Source organism: Ammodytes marinus (assembly GCF_949987685.1).
Source record: "Ammodytes marinus genome assembly, chromosome: 2".
NCBI lineage: Eukaryota > Metazoa > Chordata > Actinopteri > Uranoscopiformes > Ammodytidae > Ammodytes > Ammodytes marinus.
In genome coordinates, this window is record NC_137231.1 from 22,929,397 (window position 1) to 22,950,029 (window position 20,633).

General features: G+C 41.9%; 1 protein-coding gene across 2 annotated transcripts in view; it reads right to left on the reverse strand.

Moving 5' to 3' along the window:
- Positions 1–364: 364 nt before the first annotated feature.
- The window catches only part of efna5b (ephrin-A5b), a 95,766-nt gene continuing 75,497 nt past the window's right edge, over positions 365–20,633 (reverse strand). Inside the window, exons 2-5 of one of the 2 annotated variants that reach the window (XM_080050061.1) lie at positions 17,113–17,405; positions 4,575–4,640; positions 4,090–4,170; positions 365–2,379 (exon numbers count right to left, since the gene is read on the reverse strand). In XM_080050061.1, the coding sequence (XP_079906187.1) occupies positions 2,252–2,379; positions 4,090–4,170; positions 4,575–4,640; positions 17,113–17,405 (568 nt within the window). In that variant the 3' untranslated portion in view covers positions 365–2,251. The remainder of the gene's footprint in view (positions 2,380–4,089; positions 4,171–4,574; positions 4,641–17,112; positions 17,406–20,633) is intronic. The other variant, XM_080050062.1, reaches the window with a different exon arrangement.

Here is a 20,633-nt window from a genome sequence, read left to right on the forward strand (position 1 = left end):
TCTGGTGTGGGGGGGAAGATAAAACTGAAAAAAAGGCAGACACAAAAAATTTAAAAAGAGCAAAAACAAAACAGTGCATGCCTTTAGAGACAGAGTGATTCTGAACAATCATTGAATCCGGTGTATTTTATTTTCCAGTGGTGTTGCATGGATTTTTAGTTGTTTTGTATTTTGTTTTGTTCTGTTAGGCACTAGTAACACTATCTTCGGCTAACTAACACCCATGTCTTGTCCTGTGTGTGTGTCTCTCCTCCTCTTTGTCTCCTTCACTCACTGCTACTCTCAAACTGCAAGGTCATTGGTGCTTTAAAACCCCCCCATGGTGGAAATCTACACCCCCCTCCCGAGACCCCCCAAGCCTTCCACCATCTATTTTTAATACCAGAAATAACTCCCCTTGCCACAACATGGGGTCCACATGCCTGTCATTTTGAGCCTCATTAAAGAGTCACTTAAACCAGTAACACAAGGAGCTGAAGGTGGACATGCAATCACCCCTGTGCTCCTCTTCTTCTTCCATCTCTCTTTCTCTCTCTCTCTCTCTCTCTCTCTCTCTCTCTTTCTATTCATCTCACTAAACCAATTGTTGCCCAATTTCTCATACAAAAACCTGGCTCTGCGAGGAAGTCAGTTTTGACTGAGTTAATTTTCTCCATCTGTCTTTGAGAGAGAAGAAACAAAGTCCCTTCCATATCTTTCATTATGCTATCTCACCATGTGCATCAGTGGGAGCTGGAGGAAGCTGAATATCATTATAACCTAGCAAATCCATTTTGAGTGTAAGTGCTTAAATAACCCTGACCAGACCCAAATAGAGCTGTGCATCGCTTTAAGTTAAATGGATAGTTTCACACAATGCTTTTTTCAGCTAGTTGGAGCTATGCTATCTGTCCTGTAAAAACACTGCACTAATTGCTACAAAAATGTAAAAGTGACATGCAGCTAACTAATATTCATAGACTCAAAGCTGTGTTTGAGTTTAAGTGACAAAGACATGATAATAAAAAGTATGGCACTGTGCTAAATGATGGATTGAGATTTAAAAATGCAAATTTTACAGTGTCTGCAATTTGAGAGGCAAAGTAAAAAGTGTCCAATTGAGCTGGATAATCGCTCTTTAATCAAGCTGCGATGCAAGAGCTATGGATGTCAATGTGAGTGTGACTATCTCCTTATACCAATACTCCAATGGAACAGAGGAAAAAAGAAATGCTGCCCAGCTAAGCAAACATTGCACAAAACGGCTGTGACTGTTGCCAGTTGAAATTGTGTGATCAACTTTCAAAATATATCGATCCTCCAATCTTTAATAAAATTCAATAAGGTGTCTGGAGAGAAGTTTTAAATTGTGCCTGTTTTGTGAAATCTAGAGTGAACCAAATGCGTTGAGAGGTGTTTATGGCATGCTCTTCACAAAGGAGGGCAGGGAGCCATTTTTATTTTTATTTTTTTCAGTCGCTCACCCAAGCTCCAATTAGCTTAGCCATCTTTATACACACTTTGTATTTTAGAAAAAACATTGGGCACAGTTTGAAGACCAGCGCGCTAAGGTGCATGCCATGTACGTTCTCAGTGCTGTGTTTAAACATAAAACCATTAGTTCTCTTTTCTACTTCTTTTTGCAGCTTTGTACTGCACATCCCCCAGTAAAATGCAGGTGCAAAATATCTCTAAATAATAATTGAAAGGCTTCATGAGAGGTCTCGGGACAACTATCTACTGTACCTGTGTATGTACACTCCTTTCTAAGTCCTACAAACTTCACTTTCCTACTGCTTAATGCTGCTACTGTATACTACTTTGTAAAAACCCTAGACTGTTAGTGTAGAGGCATTTCATGTGTACGTGTGTATGTGCTGTATACTGTATGTGTAAGTGTGTGTGGGTAAAAAAAAATCAGTGCTGCAATGACATAAACATGATGTAAGGGGGTAAGGTCACAAAAAAAGTCACGGGAAAGTAAGAATCACTAAGTGTCAAAAAACGGGATTTGGCATCTTAGTTGAAGGTTTGAGAGATGGGGAAACTGTCTCTCCCACTTCCAACATCAACTTTTTTTTCACTCACAGACGGAGAAAAGACCACTTAAATATATTTCTGAAAAAAATAGAGGGTTCCTTGAGAAGCCTGCTCTTGATTCCCAAATCAAGCAAACAACGCTCTGACCAAAATCGCTCCCCCTTTTCCCTGCAGCCTCGGGCAGATTCAGGCCACGCTAGGTGTAAAATGCCCTCCGGGACAGAGGGAGGCGCTATAAAGTGAAGAGTGCTGGTAGGCAGACCAGCAACAAAACCAGGAGTGGACTAGTTTTCTGCAGGTGTGGTGCAGCATTTGTTTCGTCACTCCTGGAAGGCTCAGCCGGTTCATGGCTGGTATCATCTAAAAGGATCAAAATAAAAAAGGAGAACAAGGTAAATTGACAACATTATGCACTTAATGTATTATCATATGGTGGGATTGAATGACATTTTCAGATGAACTACAAATGTTGAGACATCGGTGCTTTACTGGGATATTTAGGCTAATTTTTGTTTTCAATATAGCATTGCAAAGTTGTGATAGTGAAGTCTGAGTTGCCAAATTAACTTCAGATGCTATTGAGCTATATTAATCTCATGAGATTTTTTTTTAAAATTTTGAATCACAGGTGAGGTGCCTCTTGTGTCTATCGGGCAGTGGCATCAGTATATCTGTGAGCAGCCATGTGTCCGCTGAATCATGCAAAGCGAAGGACAGATAGACAGAACAGAGGACCGGACAGTTACATAACTCTGTGTGTATGTGTGTGTGTGTGTGTGTGTGTGTGTGTGTGTGTGTGTGTGTGTGTGTGTGTGTGTGTGTGTGTGTGTGTGTGTGTGTGTGTGTGTGTTTGTGTGTGTGTCTGTGTGTGTGTGTGTGTGTGTGTGTGTGTGTGTGTGTGTGTGTGTGTGTGTGTGTGTGTGTGTGTGTGTGTGTGTGTGTGTGTGTGTGTGTGTGTGTGTGTGTGTGTGTGTGTGTGCATGTGTGTGTTTGTGTAAGGGTGGAGGGACGTTGCAACAGCAGGTGACGGATGAATGTTTTAATTCCCCTCCTTTGGAGAGCTTGATGATGGGAATGAGCCAAAAGAAGCATGCAAGGTGAGAGTCAGCCAACGAGGCAAGCCAATAGGCAGCCAAAAAATCAGGCAGGTGGGCATCACATTTTGTCCCAGGATCTGGCCTTGATGTGTCTGGCCTTGTGTATGTATGTGTGCATGCGCCCCATTGAGATGGCTATTGATCAGCTCTCAAAGTGAAGAACTGTGAGGAATTTTAGAATGCATTGGATCTTATTTTTAAGTTAATAATATCCATAAATTTTTTTTTTTTTTTATCAATGAATGTCCTATCTTTGACAGTTTGTTATATATTTTCCCCAGTGGACGATCTTTGTGTTGTTTCAGAACATAGGGTGAGCTGGTGCTGGTAATGAGAGCAGCATGTGGGTGATTGTGGAGGAGTGTTTCAGTTCAATGACTGGGTAAAAGGTGTTTATGAAGACATACAATTTGCCGTGCATCATGAGCGCCGAAAACAAACAAACAAACACTTTACCACAGAGCCTAGAGGAGCTCAATGAAAGCTCTAAATATATTGCTGGTCTGTAAATGTATTTCTCATTAATCGATGACGTATTATTGATTTACATGTTTGTATTTTGATGTATGAGGGCAGAATGATTTCAGTAGAAAAAAAATCAAGTCTAATGATATGGAGCACAACATGCAGTTCAATTAATAACAGTGTGAAACACGCAAATCAATGAGGACATCACACATGTACTGTAAACATTTAAGAATAATTATTTACACTATATATACAGTGTATATATAAATATATGTCATCATGAAATATGGTCCCATAAGTATCACATGCAGGCAACAGTAGCATGACACAGATCTATAGAGAATCGCTTTCAGGAGAAGCATCAGGCAGGAATGAGGAAGGACAGATCAGCTTCCAGACAAACAGCATAGAAAGGAAAGAGGCACAAGAGAACAAGAGAGACACATGTACAGATGTATGGAGGTCATACTGAAGAAGAATCAAAAAAGCAGGAAGCCATACTAACCTCGTGGTTCTAATGTATTGTCTAGTTTGTCGTTTACATCAAAAACGCGGTCATGTACGCCTATAGTTTTCACACAGCTGTCTATAACAGAAAAATAGGGAGAATGAGAGATCATTAGAGGTATACTGCCAAATAGGTTAGTGACATTTGAAGCTCCCCCTTCTCAGCCCTTTAAATGAAACATCCCAAGCAACAAAGCTCATGGCAACATTCAGATGAGGGTATATGAGGTGCCCCTGGATTTCAATTGATCATCTATCTTATTTTTTCATGTTTTCAACCAAAACATTTGTCTTAGCAAGTAAAAGCAGTTTTGCGATAAATGAAAGGGGGTGGGGAGTATGTTGGACAGTGAGCAAAAGGTAATTAAGGAGGATGTGAGGTAATCAGAGAAGTAGACATGAACTGTTTTGATTTCCAATCCAACATATGTACTTCAACAAGCTCCGTTACAAAGCCTGGTGTTGTCTCACACAAACACTTACTTGATGGTCGGACGAAAACTTTGAGCTTCAGGCATGTTTTCCTCCCGTTCTCAGCAATGGTGGAGGCTGGAAAAAACAAGACATAGGTGAAGAGGGTGTTAATATACACACTACATGTAGTTGCACACGAGCATTAACCTAGTGTACAACTGTATTTTCACTTATTTTAAAGATTTTTAATAATTCCTATATTAAATTCCCCGTAAATAACACTCAGTTTCGAATAGTTAATGTTGACTCTTAGGTGGATTTTGCAGGGTTAACCATGGTACTTGTGGAATTATAGCCAGAAAGTATTTACAGATGTGCTAAGGAAAGTGGATTGCATTGCTCATGCTTTAATTGTAGCATTTAAGATTCTACAGCTGACAGCAGCTTTGTAAGGATCAAGAAATTTGCTTAATTTTGACTTGGAGATAAAAAATAAAAAATGTATGACATCCGGTTGTGCTAATACGTCATACATGTGTGTATTAATGTATTTCCCTGTCCACAAAACATCAATACTCTTCAAGGGACAAAGGTTCAAACACAGAGGGTGCATGTGGGGATGGTTTGCGGTTGCTGTAAGGAAATTGATCCTTTCCTGTCAAGCCCAACGGGGTGTGAATCTCTGAGCGTTAGCTACCATAGTGGTTGTATCACATCCCCTAAAAATATCTCATGTGGAGAGCGTGTGCGAGTTTTGTGTTTGTGGGTGTGTATGTGTGCATGCGTGTGTGTGTGTAGTTGACCACTAATGGTGTTGTGGTGAGAGGCACCAGGTGCTGTCTCCTGGATACGGGTCAAACACATGTCATGTTGGAGCATGGTGGGTCGTACTGCGTGCATCCATCATGGCAGGAAAACGCGCAGTAGTTTAAAAATATATGCTGTTGCCTCGGTGTCAGGACCTCATATCAAATGGAGACTTTTGCAGGCTTCTCCCACTTTTGTGATATAGCCATGCTACTAGTTTTCATTTCAACCATCCCCAGCAGCTCCACAGAGACCATATTGTCCACTATAAGATGTCGTGCGGGCATCATTTTGTGTCCGCTGTGGATCATTCCACAGCTGATGCAATGAAGCCAGGCATTTCCAAAGGCTACCATTTGGGATCTGTCAACTCCTCTCTAGTGAACCTTTACCTAACCCCTCCCGTCCCTCTCTCCCAGCTGTGTCACCCTCTCTTCTCATCTGTCAGCGTTGCCTTATCCATTCATCAAAGCTCAACAGACTTGCCTTCATCATATATAGTATATATACAGTATACAGTGCACACACATGCACACAAGATACAGATTTTAATATCTGTTGAAAGTGTTGCTCTCATACTCTGTTGCCGTTTTTATTTTACAATTCTGCAATGCCTCCCTGGTCTGCAGAATTGTTGTTGAATTACATTAAAAAATGCTTGTATACACACTGCTGCAATCGATGTCCCAGACAAACAAAAGCAGTGAGCTGTCTCTATAGCCAGGGTTTGTTACACTAAGAAAACTATTTACTAGTAACTATGGGAAAAAGGTAAGTAATGGAAATCTATTTCTTTATTGCATTTTGCATATTCTCTTCTCCTGATTTACCCAGAGATCTAGATGCCATTTTGTATTAAATGCATACTATCTCAGTCACTTTCATAATGCCAAGCCAATCTCCACAGCTCATCAAGCTCCACATCCCCCTCGACCTTGCTGTTGCCCATTTGAGCGCTGTCGCTTCATCAGCTGTTATCTGTTTCTCAGTGGTGTGTGTGAGTGTGCAAGAGAGAGAGGTGCCATGAGATCAGGAGCCCTTTTTCACAGCTCGCTTCATATTCAGCAGATGCAGAGAGGGGGAAGAAAGTGGAGGGAAGAGAGAGGGAGACAGAGAGAGAGTGAGGGCCTTATTATTTTTGCTGTGGAGGCAGCCGGTGACACGCTAATGAACCTTGACCAACCGCCGCTCACCCACTCAGTCATATGTACACACCAGTACCCACACAATTTATGTCACTCTTCTTATTGCTACTACTTCATGCTCCCATATTCGATGTGAGCGCACACACACACACACACACACACACACACACACACACACACACACACACACACACACACACACACACACACACACACACACACACACACACACACACACACACACACACACACACACACACACACACACACACACACACACACACACACACACACACACACACACACACACACACACACTGTCTCCAGATGTCTTATCTTCATCATTGTTGTGGGCAGAGCTGAGTCACAGCCATCGACACCAGCCACTTAGCAGAGGCAGCTGATCATGAGAGAAGTATGGCCCTGATGAAAATGGCAAACGGCATGTGGGAGCCTTGATCACGATGACAGTCAGTGAAGCTGTTGTGATGTGTATTATAGATTTGGCCACAACACGCTATCCACCTCCTACACAAAGGAGAATTACAGACGTAGGGTGCAAGAGAGAACAGATGCCACAGTAAGGGTGATCAAAGAGCCTTTATCCGATGTTTTATTACAGTTACAGTGGAATTCATTATTTATCTTTCCTTTAGCAGAAAATATTTTAAAAAATTAAAACTCTGTTAAATTTATGATTTTCATAAATATAGTAAAGAGACAATGGCCAGACAAGCTTTTACCTTCCACTGCTAATGTGACAAAAGTCAACTATGGGGCTTTCAACTGCGCTTGGATGGTATCACTGTGTTGACATGCTGCCTATAACCGAGGTGTGTTGCTGTACTGTACATTCTTAAGTACAAAGGAAAGATTAAGCTCCGGCTCTACATTCCTTGTAGGTAGCAGCTCTACATGCTCTTTGTTTGATGAGGATCAGTCCACCAGGGTCACAAACCGTCCACTACCAGCGCCTGTTTATTTTTGAATAGCATGCTGCTGAGGACCACCTTATTGTTCCTATAGCCTGCAACATCAACACCTGCTATTCTGGTTGCCATCAGGGCCCACAGCCTCAACCATCAATCCATCCATCCAGCCCGGGCAAGTGGCTGCTTTGAAGGACAGAGGCCCTGAAAAGATGTCCCAGATACAAGGGGGGTGGTGGTGGGGGGGACAGGGTCGGGTTACCCCTCCAAGCCTTGTCCCCTGGCTGGTAATGGCTGGTCCCCTCAGTACACTGCATTATGCAGCAGCATTAAGGCAAATGGAATGAAGCAGAATCCAATTACGCAAGAACAAACAGGTGGGCTCAGTGCGGCTTAGGCGCGGTATTGTTTCAATCACAGCCCAAGCCAAGCTTTATTGCCACTGTAATGTTATCTGGGAAACACATTTCCTTTGCCTTTCAATGAAACAAGGCAACAGCAAATTCCAGACACGGGGACATTAATGTGTCTGCGGCGATAGGAGGCTAAAAGCGAGGTTTACGCTGGCTAAACGCGGTAGATAACTTCATCATTTGGGAGACATAATGTCCTAGCTGTAAAAGAATAGTGCAGGGAGTAAATTAAAACTGCTATAAGAGGTTTGGTTTGTTATTTATTTAACATTAAATTAGGTGTCATCTGGAGTCTTCCCATAGCCAGTGAACACAATGGAAAACAATGCAGACTCTCGAGCAGTTGGTGGCTTAAAACCATGTGTAGAGTGAAAGTTGCAAGTTCTCTCCATTTACAACTATGCTATGGTTCTCTTTTCTGTAGTGGTCGACTCCAGTGCAACATCAGTAAACACTCCGTTAAGATGATGTGTCCCAGATGTGCACAAATCTTAACATGCTGTGACAACAAACTGTTACAATCTTTGCAGAAAACAATGTTTTATCTGAAAGTTTGGAAAGCCAGCAGCACATGCATAGGCCTTAATGCCATCATGCAAACATGTAACATTAATAACTCTCTGGTCTCCAGATGGTTTGTATAATACTACTAATGATGCTCTAATCCTTTTGATATTTGTTAGGATGGGACGGGTAAACAGAATGCCCTGTACTGTTGTGTCCAGCACGGAGCATTCCTAGCTAGCTAGCTAATTATGCCAGCACTCTGTGAAAAAAAGGCAGCTGGCCTTGTCTTGGATTACCTGAGGTAACTAATGTGGCTTACAGCGTACAAACATAGTCAAATAATTAGGTCCAGGGGTCTGAATTTACACAAACGGATACAGACACACATTGTTACTTTCCAGAACCTTTGTGCCTTTTTCTACCCACGTCTCCATCTAGCTAATTAGACAGCTTGCAGCCACAATACATGCCCTCTACTCCGTGCTCAGATATCATGGCTGGGATTTATTCGCTCGATTTAAAGGTGTGGAGTCAAAAGAGGACAATGTTGAAGTAAACACAAGAACAACCTTGGATTCAGGAGCTAGAGTAAGTTTCGGAGAGAGAGAGAGAGAGAGAGAGAGAGAGAGAGAGAGAGAGAGAAAGAGAGAGAGAGAGAGAGAGAGAAAGAAAAAGTATATGACCCCTCCAAAAACAATGTGAACTGCTACACCGTCTAAAATGATCTGTTTTTATGTCGACGATATAGCGCACACACCTACAGTGAAAACGGGTAAACCATTAATAATCGTTCACAACACAATATTCAGCCCTTTTCAAAGCAGCATACTTTTTCTACTATAATGTCTTTAATAAGAGGGATGAATATAATGAAATGATTCAAAAACGGACAGGCACATAGAAACACACATCTGTAAATCACTTCTTAAAGCAAATTTTTATAGACTTTTATTCTTTTTATTCTCTTCCTCAATGTCTTTTTACCCTAGCACCTATTAATCTCGTTTGGTTTGTTGTGTGTATATATGAGTATGTGTATTTATCTTTTTGTATATGTGTTGTTGTTTTTTATTAGTATGTATTTATTTGATTGTACTTGCTCGTATGTATTTTGTTAAAGCACTTTGTAAACCATTGTTTTTAAAGGTGATATGTAAATAAAGATATTATTATTATTAGTATTATCATCTGTGTGTGTGCCTTCACAAAATGTGTGCATGCAGATGGAAGACACTCTCCACTGAAGAGGCCCATTAACCAGATGCTACCACAGTGAAAGCACAATAGGAGGGAATGAGGGAGCTGGGAGGAGCAATGACAGGAGAAGAAGACTTGGATTCAGGCAGGAGAGGAAACATAGCACCAAAGTCATTCCTCATGTAATTTGCGCTGAGGTGATGAGGTGGTCACGAGGAATGGAGAAAGCAGTACTACTGAGGGACCTTCATTCTTATCCATGCAACAGTGGTTGCAAAATATATAAGCAACATAATTTTTTTTTTAAATCACATAATGGATTATCCAACAAACTGCTCAGATTTTTTCTTGATTATGAAAAGCCACTGATTTGTAAGTGTGAAAACCACTTGAATTTCATCAACTCATTCATGTCTTCACACTCAGATTACAACAAACGTGGTGGTTTATTAATCTAAGAGGGGGTTGAGCTTTTTAAAGCAGCGGCAGAATAATGCATCCCTCTACATAATAATAATGTTTCATTACTGCACTTAGTGTATTCTATAGAATCATAACATTATTGTTATGGCCCAAGTATCCACCCACTGAAAACACTAGAAAGCTCTGTGTGTGTGTGTGTGTGTGTGTGTGTGTGTGTGTGTGTGTGTGTGTGTGTGTGTGTGTGTGTGTGTGTGTGTGTGTGTGTGTGTGTGTGTGCACGCACACGCGCAAATGTGTTTATTGCATTAGAGGAAAAAAGAAGACGACCAAATAAATGAACAAAAACCAATTATAAAATATGACTAATGCGCTGTGTTAATAATATATGGGTTAATAGTTTAATGGCCAAGGATAAAACGTCCTTGTCTTTGGTAAAGTGAATCATAATCAGCTCCTGAAGATGGCTGTTAGGTGCATGAATTATCTCAGGCTGAGAGGAACCTTGTGCCCTCTGAATCACAGCCCTCGCCTGCCCTACTTTTCCCCTGATCTCTTGGCTTTTTCACAGCCTCTCTGTTTTTTTTCCACCAGCAAAGTGATGACTGCTTTATTGGCGGTCAAACTCAAATAACTTGATTAGAGACTTTTCTCTCCCGCCTTGCTTTCTCCGGGCTGTCAACACGTGCGCCGTGACTTTGCTCGACCGTCTATTATTAGCCAAGTCTGGCCAATGGGCTGGCATGCTAGTTGACTGTTTTCAATTTATTTTTTGAAAGGGGACTCTTGGAACTCTTCTAACGGTTTTTTCTTATGTTATGGGATCATATCTGGAGCCAGCAGACAGAACCAATCGATCTGCTACCCTTTTATAATGTGTTTGATGTGCATATTTAGATCGGTACGAATGTAAAACATTTCAAAATAAGGTGTTGGGCAAACCGCAAGCAGCTTGGCAGTGAGTCTTGTTCAAGTTTTGTGAACACATACTGTTGGGATGGAAAAACATTCTTCCAAATGATTATCCCACATCTATCACATAGGTGTCTGGTGCAAAAGCCCCACAGGGAGGAGGGTTAGTTAGGTGGTACTTTTTGAAAATCCAAACAGGGAGATGCATTTAAAAGAGTTGACAAGAAATTATGTACAAACCAGGGGAGATCGAGGTATGGAATCTCTATCCATCTATCAAGATTATAATAATGCATTACAGACAGTGTGCGTCAGTGTGGCTTTTCTGTAGGTCTGTTCATGCACATTGTTCACATGTGCACATGTATCCATGCAAGTGTGTGTGTGTGTGTGTGTGTGTGTGTGTGTTTGCGTGTGTGCGTGCATGCGTGTGTGAAGGTTACTGTCACATTAGTCCATGTTGTCGGATCATGTCTGAATGCTGATGACAGGGTTGATTTTTCATGTGAACGAATGAGACGGCTGAGTTATGATGATGTCCATATGCATGCAGGTTCCCTGCTTGTACCACAAAATGGAACAGCACCGGCTCTTTATCATTATAAGCAGACCTCCCACAGCTCCAACATAATACAGATTGCATACACCATCTCCTGCCTCTATTCTATTTGTCTATTAATGTTATTTTCCCTCCTGCTGCGGCCTGCCTGCTCCACAATCTCCACTTCCTTTTCCCTCTCGAGAGCAGCTTGAAGAGCACAGTGCATCACAGGTTTTATGATCAATCAGAAGACATCTAAAGTCCATGTGTTGGAGAATCTGTTCGGGCTTTACTGCAGGTAGCAATCCACTAAAGTTGAATAAGATGCGAGATATACGAGATCTTGTGAAAAAGCCTTTTGAATATCAAAAGGCTTTCTTCCCTGTTAGCTCGGTATTTATGATCAGTCTTGTGTTGCATTTTGCATAACGCCCATAGGGCACCCCAAAGAGTGATTGAAGCCTCACCAAATGTTTTTCATTTTGTAATCTAACATAGGGTAGAATCATTGCACGGCCCTGCGGCTTTTTGTCGGCCATTTAGCAAGTTCTCATTTGATGTCAACCACAGACTCTCATAAGCTCTCTGTGTTACTTTAATATTGTTCTCCCGCGCCGTGTCAAACCCAGAACTATCTATAAAAAATAACTCCATCCAAGAGTGAGAGGCCAAGGTGTTGTTGAATGTGTTTTCAGTCAGAAGTGGTACCATTGCATGCAGGTGAACAAGTCAGATGGCAAGAAAACAACCCTCTTTTCTGCTGAGGGGCTGTCACTGCATGAGCACACCAAGTGGCTTCGTATTTGCCACGCATATTACACGCCTAAAAAAAACTACCACAACTCGGCTCACTCATCTCTCACAGGGAGCTGCCACTGATATTGGATTTCTAATCTCTTTGGATTAAAATCACTCATAGGCTACTAGACTGTGGAGTGTCTCCATATAAGAAAAAACCTGCTTGAATCAGCATTCTGCCAGATGGGTTTCACTTAAACCATGAATGCACTGTGAACTCTGACCCCAAGAAGAGCTCCAATTTACCTTGTGTCTGTAGTTTACCCACAGCTACTACATGTTGCTGAACTGCTTGCATTTGTGGCCATTCGATTACTCTGTGCATCTTGCTGGGGTCTGGTCATTTTTATATCTTTAATGTATTCCTCTGTTAATTCTTTCTCTCTCTTGCCTCTGTGTTGTGTTGGCCTGTAGAAAAAAAAATCCACAGCTGGTAGTTGTCTTCTAAAGGACCTGGCTCCTGACGGACTCCAGCTTTCGCCTTTTCTTCAATTACCTGGCTCGGCAGCAGAGAAGAGGCTGACACTAACAGAAATGAAGAATTATGACCTCCATTTGAGTGAATCCCCGCCGCGCTGCCCGCGTTGATTAAGCTGTTTCTGTTGTTGGAGCAGATGACAGCAGAACCCTGTCTCCTCTCTCTAATCTTATCAGAGATACAACAAATCAACCCTCGACCCGCGTCCAACTCGTAGGGCGAAAACACCATTAATGGGAATTTTTCTCCGCCGGAATATGATTTGACAGCTTAATTTTCATCTACAAACAAGAAGGCTAATCAATCACATCACTGAAGGCTGATTTGGCATCCCCGGCCCGTTCCCTCAGGACATTTGGCTACAGAAAGTTATTAGAGATGAAGAAACAGATTAATATTCTGATACGGTGTATATGCGCACCGTTTATAAGGTCTCTCTTTTGTAGTTAAACATTGGTTACTCGAGTGGAATAGGTGAAATATTGATTGTGAATAAATATCCTATCCCCATTAAGGACGAAGGACTTCTACAGCAGCAGTGCTGTAAAAACAGAAGAAATAATAAATTCCATGAATACCTCTAGATGATATACTGTTATGTCTCCGGTGTATGAGCCCATTCCCAGTTAACTATTGCTAACCTCTGCCTCGTGTGCGCATGGATAATGACCTCTGCCTCGAGACACATTGACATTTCTACTTAGCGCATGCAGGTGTGCAGTAAAGTCAGCTTCAGCGGGGTAATTATGCATACGATTTTCTCTGTTAGCCACGCTACACAGCGTATTCACACAATACATTCACGGAGGCTACAAGGGCAAAGTCTGACCATTGACTTTGTGCTGACCTGCACATATTATTGTGTGTTTGTATACAGTAGATATGTCTACACAGTTGTTGTAGGCACTGTTTGTGGTGGTTCCACCGACATTGATAACTGGATGTATGACAGGCCTCATGTAAATTAAAATGAGTAAGTTACTGAATATAAATTTGACCGAATGCTGGTATTCAACAGATAGTTGGGGGAAAAAAAACATCACAAGTGGGATGGCAACGTAGCTCTGTTTCTACCAGATTGTGTAAGCCATGTTACGGAAACATTTCAACGCATGAGTCAAAATAACTTTGATAAGCTAATGAATTGAAATTTTCTGTGAGGTGACTGGGGGAGGTGAAGTGATGAAAGAAAAACTATTGCTTTTCTGTCCGGTAACTTTACCCAACGTTGATCCAAAATGAATATTTTTACCATCTAATTGCAAGGAGTTACTCAACATAGACATCGAACTCCAGGCCAAACTTTACCCTGAAAAGTTTACTCCAACTCACATGGCCATAAGTTGTTGCAGTCGGTTGCCAAACAGACCCGCTTCTGGTGTTCAGTTTAGCTTTTTTCGAAAAGATTGGGGATAAAGGATTTGAGATGATCAAGTCTGAGCCAATGTTTTAAAACTGTTTTTTCCGCATCTTAACCCCTGAATATGTATAATAACAGTATGTTAAGACAGCATGTAATCCCTGGGAAAATTACACTAATTAGTTTTACACTCTTTTGAATGCATCCCTGTCGTGATTTAATTGCACAGCCTGCCTACGTATTCTTCCGTTAGAAGGTTGTATTCATCAGTGGATTTTTCAAGATTAAATGAGAATTAAAAGGATGTAGCCTAATGCCACCTGAAAGGTCTTGTGTATTTTTACAACCGCCTTGGGAAGAGGAAGTGCTTCACGGTGATGGTAGCCATAGAGACAGACGTTGCAGATGAATTGGCAGGTGTAGGTATGTCACTACCTCTCTCAATCTTCCTTTGAGGGTCTGTCCAATCCATCGGCAGCATCTCCCCTCTGCCACGTACGGACATTCAGGCCGGACACAATGGCAGTGGGAAAACCACATGTCGGATGACTTCATGCTAGATGACTTTAATATCCACTGCAGTAGCCAGAGAAGGCTATACACTAGAATCATTCAATAGCCAATGAAGCCGCGGGCCACTAAACCAATATGGCGTGCTACGGCAGCAGAATGGATGTGTTCCATGGAAGCCCTGACGGTCGCAGTGTAATTTAATCCAGCCCTTAGGACGAGCATCTCTCAACAGGAATGTGGAAGAAGAAAATAAAATAAAAATATGTTAGAAATAGAGACTTGCGAGGGTGGATGAATTTTATAACCCTTCGCAAACCCCCATCTATTGCGCTCCCAACCCCGGAGACTTCCATTTTTACCCTTGTCTCATTCGGTATGACTGTCAATGCAAATTGGCCATCAAAGCAGAAGAAAAATCTGGTTGGTTTGTTAACAGACAAATGGCCAAACACCTGGTTGCTGAAAGAACTCTGGAAAAGGATTTGTAGGCTAGCCCCAGAAAATAAAAACTCCTATTCAACACAGGAACAATGCAAAAATTATTTAAAAAAATTACTCCCGTCACTAATTCTTAAGTGTTACGGAGCAGTGAGAGTGAGAGAGAGCGAAACATGTGAAATTAATAAAGGACGGAGAGCTTTTGGCTGGCTGTCAGGTTAACAGCTTCATAAAAAAGGTGCCAATTTAGAAAAAACAGATCTCAGTGTGTGAAGCTCGGGCTGCAGACCCTTTCAACTCTTTCTGTCTCTGAGAGAATTAGGAAACAACACAAAGACACAGAGGTTTGACAGTCACCTAGAGCTGCATTAACGCCACAAGATTATTATTATTTTTTTTTTTACAGATTAACGGATACTAGTATAGTATAACCAGCAGCATTTAGCAGGAGGGTGTTAACTGTCAAAACTGAAAACCCCCTGCTGAGAAGGAATTTATACAGGTTTTCTAATACATTAGCCCACAAGGTGCACAAATCCTTTAACCGTAATCCTTTAACAGCTGAAGCAATAATGTGTTATACTGCATGAGATTTCACTAAGGCCACCCGTAGGAGAGCATAATTCTGCTGCCTCTTTTGTAATATCAGCATATCCTTGTGACAAATGTATTTTTGCGCGACTGGTGATTGGCCTATACTGACAGTGACTCCTCTGTCTTCCAGTGTGCGAGTATACGGTGATGGGAGGGCAAAAACCACACTCAGTTTCTACTGTATCACCTCACTTTGATACAACCTAATTTCCCAGGGGCTTCAACTTGAGATGAACTCAGTTAGACTCAGCTGCCGTGCCAAGAAGAACACAACTTAACATCTAACACTGCCTGACTGAATAGGAGCATAACATAATGCCCTCCTTTTTTGAAGGAAACGGTATTGTGAGCCATAGCTTTGCAAACCATTTCAATTCAACTCCCCCTACAAATTCCATTGCCATTTTAGGAGTTTTCCGCAAGTGATGAGAGCAGTGTGAAAAGTTTGGCTGAAAAGCAGTGCATGGCAGCGTCTACTTGGATCACTCTAATGCCACTCTCAAAGGTGCCGAAGTTGTGAAAACATGGGTGAGGCGTGGTGTGTACGTGTGTGCTTCTCTCTCCCCTGATCTGTAGTATTAAAAGAAAACACATTAGGTCAAGAGTAGGGCCGTCCAGGCTTGTAATTCAAGTCAAGTTAGGTCATTTGGCTGCGTGTTTTTTGATTGGTGGGTTTTTGTGCTGCTTTTGGAATCATATCACACGCGAAGCCTCAGTACTTCCAATATGTGAAAGCAATGTTGAAGATTTGCTGCAATTGTCTCATCAGTATCACTTCAGATCCGTGATATGTTGCTGCTGTTAAATTGCACTCTGTTTTTTCTACAGACAGGTGATAAATGAAAGGAAATATATCTAAAAAGAAAATAAGCAGAGAAACACAACCAAATGTGGATGCTTAGATAGCTTAGAGGAGGCCCCATTATGCCATTGTTTAGTTCCACTTGCCCCATTTAAAAAGGGAGAGGTCACGGCAAATCCATTCAACACTATTCTGAGTGATGAGTGTGAAACTAATCATTTGCTAGTTCCTCTGCCGATTAACAACAACCTGCGGGAGATGTTAAGTTGCTGGTATGTGGTGACAGCCCGTCTTTAAAACACCAAATGAGGGAATATGTTTTGGAAGAATAGTCTTTAAAAGCATTAACGCCAGACACCTTACTAAGTCACTTCTTGTGTCAAATACTTTTTTCCACTGAGACTTTACAATAAGGGTACATTAATTAATGGTTAGTTAAGGCTTAGTTAATGCTTATTATTAATAAGCATAATCGATGCATAAGATAACCGTTAATAAAGGCTTGGTTAATGCTAACTTACTGTTATGCTTAGTTAATGCTTAACAACACATTAACTAACCATAAAATAACTAAACATGTATGCATAGGTAATGCTAATTTAGCATCAACTAACCCTCAATAACATTAACTAAGCCTTAAATAATCATTAATTAATGTACCCTTATTGTTAAGTGTTACCCTTTTTCCTTTTAAGTTTGTCACCCAAATCTGTGTAAGCAGTGTACAAAGCAATCATGCACTGGGGGACTCACAGATGTAGTAGTATTCTCTGCCCGGTCTGAACTCAAAGCCCAGGGAGAAGGGAGTGAAGAGCTGAAACTTCTCGGAGAACTTGAGCGGTCCGTTGGGCGAGTGCGGCCGGTTGCACTCCCAGCGCTTGAAGCCCTTGGCGGTGTGGTCGCACGTGCTGTAGCCGTCATAGTTCACCATATAGAGGACGTAGCGCTCCGTCCGCTCCTCAGGCACAGCGTCTTCATAGTGCGGACAGTAGACATCCAGGTAGTCGTTTATGCACACGTCAATGTGGTAGTCCCCGCGGTGAAACCTTTAGAAAATACAGAGAAGAAGACAGATGTTGAGAAAATGAACTTTTTCATATGTTTAGGTGAAGTATAAGTACAGATCCAGTTACATTTTGAATGATTAACATATGCATCCAAAGTGACTTAAGGGTGCTACGAGGAACTTTCATTTTGTGTTCATCCTTGCACCCCCGTTTGGACAAAAGCGGTAGTGTTTTTACCAAGCCAGCTGTTGTTCCTGGGTGAGCGTAGCGTACCCATGACAAAGGCATTAAGAAAAACGATATAAAAATAGCATTCTTTGCACTGATGGTCTTGTTTGCTGTAAGATGACCATTAGAGGAAAAATTAGGCAGTTTTAGAAATATTTAAAATGTCCACGTAGCACCTTTGAGTATAATCTTAATATATCCTTGTGTCTATGCATCAACATTGATTCTATTACAGATTCAAGTTTCATTGTTTTCAGCACATTATGCAGAGAATGCAGGTTTGATCTCTCAGCATTCTTTCAGGGCTGCGTGGAAATTTACAAGCACAAGTACTCCCCATCTCTTGGCTTCTATAAATTTGGGTGGGTTGGTTTTCCTATAAATCTATCATTGCAACAGATATTTGCTCACACGTAAACACATCTGCCTTTCCAAATGATTACGCAGTGAAGTATGCAGTATGCAGGCCGGAGGAAAAAATGTGTTAAAGAAAACAGTTTCAGTAAAAAAATAAAACACATTTTTTTTTGCCCTCCCATAGAGAAAAAAAGGAGACTATACCGACAAACTACCTGAGGCTGGGTGCAAAGTAGAAATCACATTGATACTGGATGGAGCAGACCGTAAATGTCATGATTGAAAAAATACAGAGCCCGGACTGTCTCCAAGGGCTATGCGGTGAGGCATCTTTACAACTGCAATGATCTAGAACGGGACACACCGGGTCAGAGGGCTCCAATACATACAGGCAGATTCATCAAGAGGCCACACACTGTCACAACCTTGAATCCAAACACATACACACACTCTCTCGCTCTATCTCTGGCACATACACACACACACACACACACACAAACACAATGTTGTCTCATTGCCCACAAAATATGTATGTCACCTGTGGAATTTTCACAGCTACCACAATTAGAGAGCAATATTGCTATGTTGGGAGTTTGTCTGGCATGCACCTAACCTTGGGGTCACAGGAGACCTCACAGAGACAAAGCATTCACCTGTAAGCTTGCTTTGGATGCCCTCAATTTAGCACACACACACACACACACACACACACACACACACACACACACACACACACACACACACACACACACACACACACACACACACACACACACACACACACACACACACACACACACACACACACACACACACACACACACACACACACACACACACACACACACACACACACACACACACACACACACACACACACACTTGAATCAGTCTTAAGAGTGATGAGGCAAACTACAAAGTTGCAAAGTACACACACACACACACACACACACACAAGCTGTATACAGCTGGTGCCACTGACTTATTTGGCCCAGAAGCCAGGTGGTGTGAGTTTTATAATTGAGAGACCCAGTCTTTAATGTTGTAAGAGAGCACAACCTGACAAGAGTTTGGGAAAAAAACTTTTAATTGAAAACCACCAATGCTGTCTATAAAAAAATGGTTCCTCAAGCCCCACAATGCACATGGGGCACAGCGTATAATAGGCTAAGATAAGTTTATCCCGAGGACTCTCTGGATTCTCAGGATTAACATACTGAAGCTCTACACTCACAGCATAGTGGTGACCTCTTTTTGTTCGCCATGCAGTCTTACAGTAGTATGTGTTTGTGTAGTCCTCTTTTTGGGTCTCCGTTAGAAGACTTTGTCTGGAATCCCATCGGATCCATATTCTTCATATACTGTATATTTACAATCTATTCATGATTAATCCATTGTTATTGTCCATACTGTAATTGTACTACTTCAAATATGTTCCCGGGACATCTATGTCATGCCTGTCAGACCTTGACCTTGAAGAGTCATCTCCTCCTCTGTTGCTCTGAGGCATCTTGCCTTTTTTTCCGCATTATTCCTAATGGGTCTAAGGGCCTGTGTCCACCTAACGCCTTTTTCCGACCGCAAGCGCCTTTTTCCAATTGATTCCCAATGAGAAGCGGCCGCCTCGGCAAAAGGCGGCCGCTCGGAGAAAAGGCGCAGCGCCCAGCGTTTTTTTTCCGAGCATTTTTGCCTTTTTGTGCGGCCGCTTCGAGCTTTTCCAGTTGAAAAAAGTTAAACTTTTCAGAAAGGCGGTGGGGACGTCACCGCCGCTTTTTTCAACGGGCCAATCAGAATGTAGATCGTCGGGACTCGTCTCCTTGGCAACCAAGAAGACGAGTCTCCGTTTACCCGAAACTGTACGATAATGGTGACTTAAAATGACCAGAACAGAGGGAGCAGAGCCCGTTTGTGGGAGCAGATTAGGCGGACACTTGATGATTCGCTGTATTTTTATCTCCTACGGATGGTTTCATGCGCAGACGTCAACCTACAACTTGCTCCGTCTGTGTTTGCAGGAGCCGCGCTAACTCCTCATCCAAACAGAGGATGGTGGAAAGTATTCTCCGTTTCATAAGACTACTCATATTAAAATGTGACGATTTTAAATAGAAAACAGCCAACAGTTAAACCAGTGTTGATCATAGGTCTGACAGTGACCGATGACGATAAGCTTTTTCTCTCCCCCGCTCACAGCGTTCTCTCTCCCAGCGCATAAAACGCTTGAAAAAAGCGGCCGAAAAAAACGGTCAATAGACACACTCCCGAGCGCACAGCCAACGTTTAACGCTGGAAAAAGGTGTTAGGTGGACACGGACCCTAAGGATAGAGGGTGCATCGGGAGGACCCTTAGAGATTGGGCTTTAAAAATATAATTGACTTGACTTGTCTTTTTCTGTTGCCCATAGACCAAATAAATGTCCATTACAATTTTTAAGATTTTCCAGAGCAAGGACTGTTCTTTAAGACAGTTCTTGAAGTTGATCCAGAAATACCAGTGTTTTCTTTGATTGACACTAAATGTCTCAAACCTTTTTAGATGATGAAAATGCTATGCTGCAAAATGGAGTAAAAATGTCAGTGCCTTTGTCTCTCTCTCTCTCTCTTTTCCATCCTCCTATTCCCCTGTCACTCTCTTTCAACCCACTTATTTGCTTTCTCTTTTCAAAACTATGGCTCGGCTCA